Source organism: Suncus etruscus, chromosome 2, assembly GCF_024139225.1.
Source record: "Suncus etruscus isolate mSunEtr1 chromosome 2, mSunEtr1.pri.cur, whole genome shotgun sequence".
In the NCBI taxonomy this organism is placed as follows: Eukaryota; Metazoa; Chordata; class Mammalia; order Eulipotyphla; family Soricidae; genus Suncus; species Suncus etruscus.
The window spans coordinates 6,224,039-6,228,805 of NC_064849.1; the positions used below are offsets into that span (position 1 = coordinate 6,224,039).

At 49.1% G+C, this 4,767-nt stretch overlaps 1 protein-coding gene and 1 non-coding gene across 2 annotated transcripts; both read left to right on the forward strand.

Annotated features, from left to right (window-relative positions):
* Nucleotides 1–599: 599 nt before the first annotated feature.
* On the forward strand, nt 600–740 carry LOC126002756 (small nucleolar RNA SNORA48). The gene has a single exon (XR_007493398.1). It is a non-coding gene; the product is annotated as a small nucleolar RNA SNORA48 (small nucleolar RNA).
* Nucleotides 741–1,349: 609 nt separating this feature from the next.
* LOC126001582 (eukaryotic initiation factor 4A-I-like) lies at nt 1,350–2,329 on the forward strand. Its single transcript, XM_049768864.1, has one exon. The coding sequence runs from the start codon at nt 1,350–1,352 to the stop codon at nt 2,301–2,303; it is 954 nt and encodes a 317-aa protein (XP_049624821.1). The 3' UTR covers nt 2,304–2,329.
* Nucleotides 2,330–4,767: the final 2,438 nt, after the last annotated feature.

Consider the following 4,767-nt stretch of genomic DNA (forward strand, 5'->3'; position numbering starts at 1 on the left):
CTCGCGCGTGCGCAGTGTAGCGGCCCTGCGGGTGTCCGCCCCGCCCCGCCCCGGGACGCCCCGCCCCTAAGTCCGATTCGCGCCTGCGCAATACTTCGCTCCCGGACGCCCCGCCTCTAAATCCGACTCGCGCCTGCGCCGTACGTACCTCTTGATCCACCACCCCCCCCCCCCCCCCCGGCCCTGACCGCCGCCAGGGGGCGCGCGACTCAGACGCTGCAGGTGGGCCACGAAACGGAGCCAACGCGCTCGGCCTCGGCCAGTGTTTTTCAACCTTTTTGTGCAAAGGCACACTTTTTTTCTCTTTTCTTTTCTTTATTTCTATTTTTGTTTTTGGGTCACACCCAGCAGCTCTCAGGAGGACCATGTGGGATTCGAACCACCGTCCTTCTTTCTGCGTGCAAGGCAAACGCCCTACCTCCATGCTATCTATCTCTCCGGCCCATGGCACACTTTTTCCATAAAAAATAACCACGAGGCACAGCGCCATTAGAAAATGTTTAAAAAACCGTTAAAATTTTTTTAACTCGGGCTGGAGAGCTAGAATGACGATATTGGCAATATATAAAGTCATTCTCTTGAATAGGAATGAAAGAAACCACCCCTGGCAATGAGCAAAGAGACACCTCGTTGGTGGTGTTACTCTTATATCAGTCAGGGGCAAAGCAGATGGTCCTTTGTTCATCCTAGCTTGATGCCTGGATTGGTGGCCAGAGCTGTTTCATGCTTGGGGCACATACATTCCTAATGATGAATTTACTTTTTCTTGGTCTTAGGGGGAAAAACTAGTATAATAAGTAGATTGTGCCGTTCATGAGTCTTGGTTGATAAAAATTTTGGTTATTCTGTAAATATGGACTCATCTATGCTAAATTTCCAAGGTGGGCATGCTACCTAATAGATTCTGTTGCAAGAATGTTAACAGTATGGGCACGTCAGCTACATAAAACTGGACGCTGTGATACAAAATTAGCGTTGGGTGACATGGGGAAAGTTAAAGTGGCTTGCTAATGCGATAAACAGGAGTCAAACTGCATCCCAGATTTTATTTTTTGGGGGGGGGTCCACATCTGGCAGCGCTCAGGTTTTACTCCTGGCTTTGCAAACACTTAGCAGTCACTCCTGGCAGGTGCTTGGAGGGGCCGGGGATCGAACCCGGTCTGCCATATGCAAGGCAAACACTCTCCACTGTGCTATCGTTCCAGCCCCTGCATTCAAGTTCTATGCTTACCACTTCTAACTTCGTTTGACCTGGGCTTCACTTTAAAAGGGGTTTTGTTTATGTTTGGGCCATGCCCAGCCAGTGCTCAAGTTGCTTCTGGTGTTGCTAAGGATGGGGATGGCGTGGGATGATGACCACTCATCATCTACAGAAGACTTGGCTTGCATGTGTGAGGTGCCTGGGTTTGGCGCCCAATATCAACACAATACAAAAGGTGGTCATGGCATTAGGCGATTACATGGGTGCTTCCTGCCATGCCTGCATCGGCGGTACCAACGTGCGTGCAGAGGTGCAGAAGCTGCAGATGGAAGCTCCTCACATCATTGTGGGCACTCTAGGCCGCGTGTTTGACATGCTGAACCGCAGATACCTGTCTCCCAAATACATCAAGATGTTTGTACTGGATGAAGCTGATGAAATGTTGAGTCGCGGATTCAAGGACCAGATCTATGATATATTTCAGAAGCTCAATAGCAACACCCAGGTGGTCTTGCTGTCTGCCACGATGCCTTCTGATGTGCTCGAGGTGACCAAAAAGTTCATGAGGGACCCGATTCGGATTCTAGTCAAGAAGGAAGAACTGACCTTGGAGGGCACCCGCCAGTTCTACATCAACGTGGAGCGAGAGGAGTGGAAGCTGGACACGCTGTGCGACTTGTATGAAACCCTGACCATCACCCAAGCCGTCATCTTCATCAACACTCGAAGGAAGGTCGATTGGCTCACCGAGAAGATGCATGCCCGGGATTTCACCGTGTCTGCCATGCATGGAGATATGGACCAAAAGGAACGAGATGTAATCATGAGGGAGTTTCGCTCCGGTTCCAGTCGAGTATTGATTACCACTGACCTGCTGGCCAGAGGCATCGATGTACAGCAGGTTTCTTTAGTCATCAACTATGACCTTCCCACTAACAGGGAAAACTATATTCACAGAATCAGTCGCGGTGGCCGTTTTGGGCGTAAGGGTGTGGCCATAAACATGGTGACGGAAGAAGACAAGAGAACTCTTCGCGATATCGAGACCTTCTACAATACCTCCATCGAGGAGATGCCTCTCAATGTTGCCGACCTCATCTGAGAGGGCTGTCCTGCTGCCAGCCTGCCAGGGCTCCGTCCTTGGGGGGCTTGAGAAGAGCAGGCGGGGGGGAGGGAAGGGAGCCAGGGGATGGACATCTTGTCTTTTTTTTTTCTTTTTTTTCTCCTTTGAATAAATGTCACTTTTTGAGGCAAAAGAAAAAAAAAAAGGAATGAAAGAAACACAAAGAAATGACTTTATTTTGGTTTTTGGATCACACCCAGCAGCGCTCAGGGGTTCCTTCTGGCTCTACACTCAGAAATCGCTCCTGGCAGGCTCCGGGGGAGCATATGGGATGACGGGATTTGAACTACCGTCCTTCTGCATGCAAGGCAAATGCCTTACCTCCATGCTAGCTCTTCAGCCCCAAGACACACTTCCCCCCACCCCGTCCCCAAGACACACTTTTTTTCATAAAAAAGTAATCACGAGGCACAACACCATTAGAAATGTTAAAAAAAAATTAACTCTGTGACTATATTGACTATATATGATGTCATTCTCTTGAATAGGAATCAAATAAACACAAGGAAATTATTATTATTATTATTATTATTTTATTTTTTTATTTTTTTTTTTTTTTTGGTTTTTGGGCCACACCCGGCAGTGCTCAGGGGTTATTCCTGGCTGTCTGCTCAGAAATAGCTCCTGGCAGGCATGGGGGACCATATGGGACACCGGGATTCAAACCTACCACCTTAGGTCCTGGATCGGCTGCTTGCAAGGCAAACGCCACTGTGCTATCTCTCCGACTAGTGTACCATGGCACAGTGGTTGAAAAACGCTGGCCTAGGCCGTGTGAGGCAAGAAGGCCCTTGTCACTTGCTAGTCACCTCAGCCCCGGATTGTTTCTGGAAAGCAGGGTCTGGCTCGGGCATAGTGTCTGTCTGGCCCCTCAGGCAGAGGCTCGCTGAGAAGGCAGGTACAAGTTCACCTGGCCCAGTCTGTTGGGCTAAGGTGTGGAAAGAGCAGTGGGGACGCTTGGGTTCCTCAAACCCTAGATTTTGGGGTCCGGAGCGGTGGCACAGGGCGTAAGGCATCTGCCTTGCCTGCACTAGCCTAGGACAGACCTCGGTTCAATCCCCCAGCGTCCCAGATGGTCCCCCGAGTCAGGAGCAGATTTCTGAGTGCAGAGCCAGGAGTAACCCCTGAGCGTCACCGGGTGTGGCCCCAAAACAAAAAAACAAACAAAAGGAACTCCTAGATTCTGGCGAAGCTGCACCCCCTGAGGCTCTCAGCCCCTGCCCCACTAGAGGTGATAGCTCACTGCTGACAAAGACGCTTTGAGGAGCTGCATATAGAGGGGTGTGAGGGGCCAGAGAAGGGGCTCTGTCATCACTCTCTGGTCTCCATCATGGTCCCCATTCATGTCTTCCTGGCTTCCACCAGCACTGTGACTCGCTTCATTGCTTTGCCATCATTTCTTTTTTTTTTTTTTTTTTTTTTTTTTTGGTTTTCGGGCCACACTCGGCGGTGCTCAGTGGTTACTCCTGGCTGTCTGCTCAGAAATAGCTCCTGGCAGGCACAGGGGACCATATGGAACACTAGGATTCTTACCAACCACCTTAGGTCCTGGATCAGCTGCTTGCAAGGCAAACACCGCTGTGCTATCTCTCCGGGCCCCGCTTTGCCATCATTTCACTTGTCCACCAAACTGCCGATCATGTCATATAAACCCAGTATCATTTTTTCTTTTTTTTTTTTTAGGGGGGTGGGCTTTTGGGGCCACAGCGGCAGCAGTCAGGGGTTACTCCTGGCTCTTCTGGCTCTGTGTTCAGAAATCAATCCTAAAAATAAATTTAAAAAAAGAAATCAATCCTGACAAGCTCATAGGGACTATATAGGATGCCAAGGATCGAACTCGGGCCAGCTGTGCACAAGGCAAAAGCCCTACCTGTTGTGCTATCACACCAGTCCTCTTTTGTTGTTTTTGTGTTGTTAGGGAGGGTGACACATTCTGTAGTGCTCAAGACTGACTCCAGGCTCTGCACTCAGGGATAACCCCTGGAGAATTCCTTAGCATGCACAGGTGTCTGGGTTGCATCGTTTGTGAGAATTCTGCTTATGACAAGGTGTAGTGGGACCCAGAATTTCGTGGCAGGGTTGCCATCTGTAGAAATACAAGCAGCATATCCTTTCCTTCAAATGAGATTACCAACAACCCATTTGTTATCCATTTTTACCCAGATAGGTGAATCAATTGCTTTTTAAACCCGAACATCATCTTGAAAGTCTTTCTGAAGCTGTGTGGGAATCTCCTTGAGATAAATTCAAGAAGCTTAGTGAAAATAGTGTTAAGGATAAAAGGTCCATCGGTGGCATGCCCCCTTTCCTTTATTTTAATAGTTGAGTTATTTTTTTTTTTTTTTTTGGTTTTTCGGGCCACATCTGTTACTCATCTGTTACACATCTCAGGGGTTACTCCTGGCTACGCGCTCAGAAATCGCCCCTGGCTTGGGGGAACCAT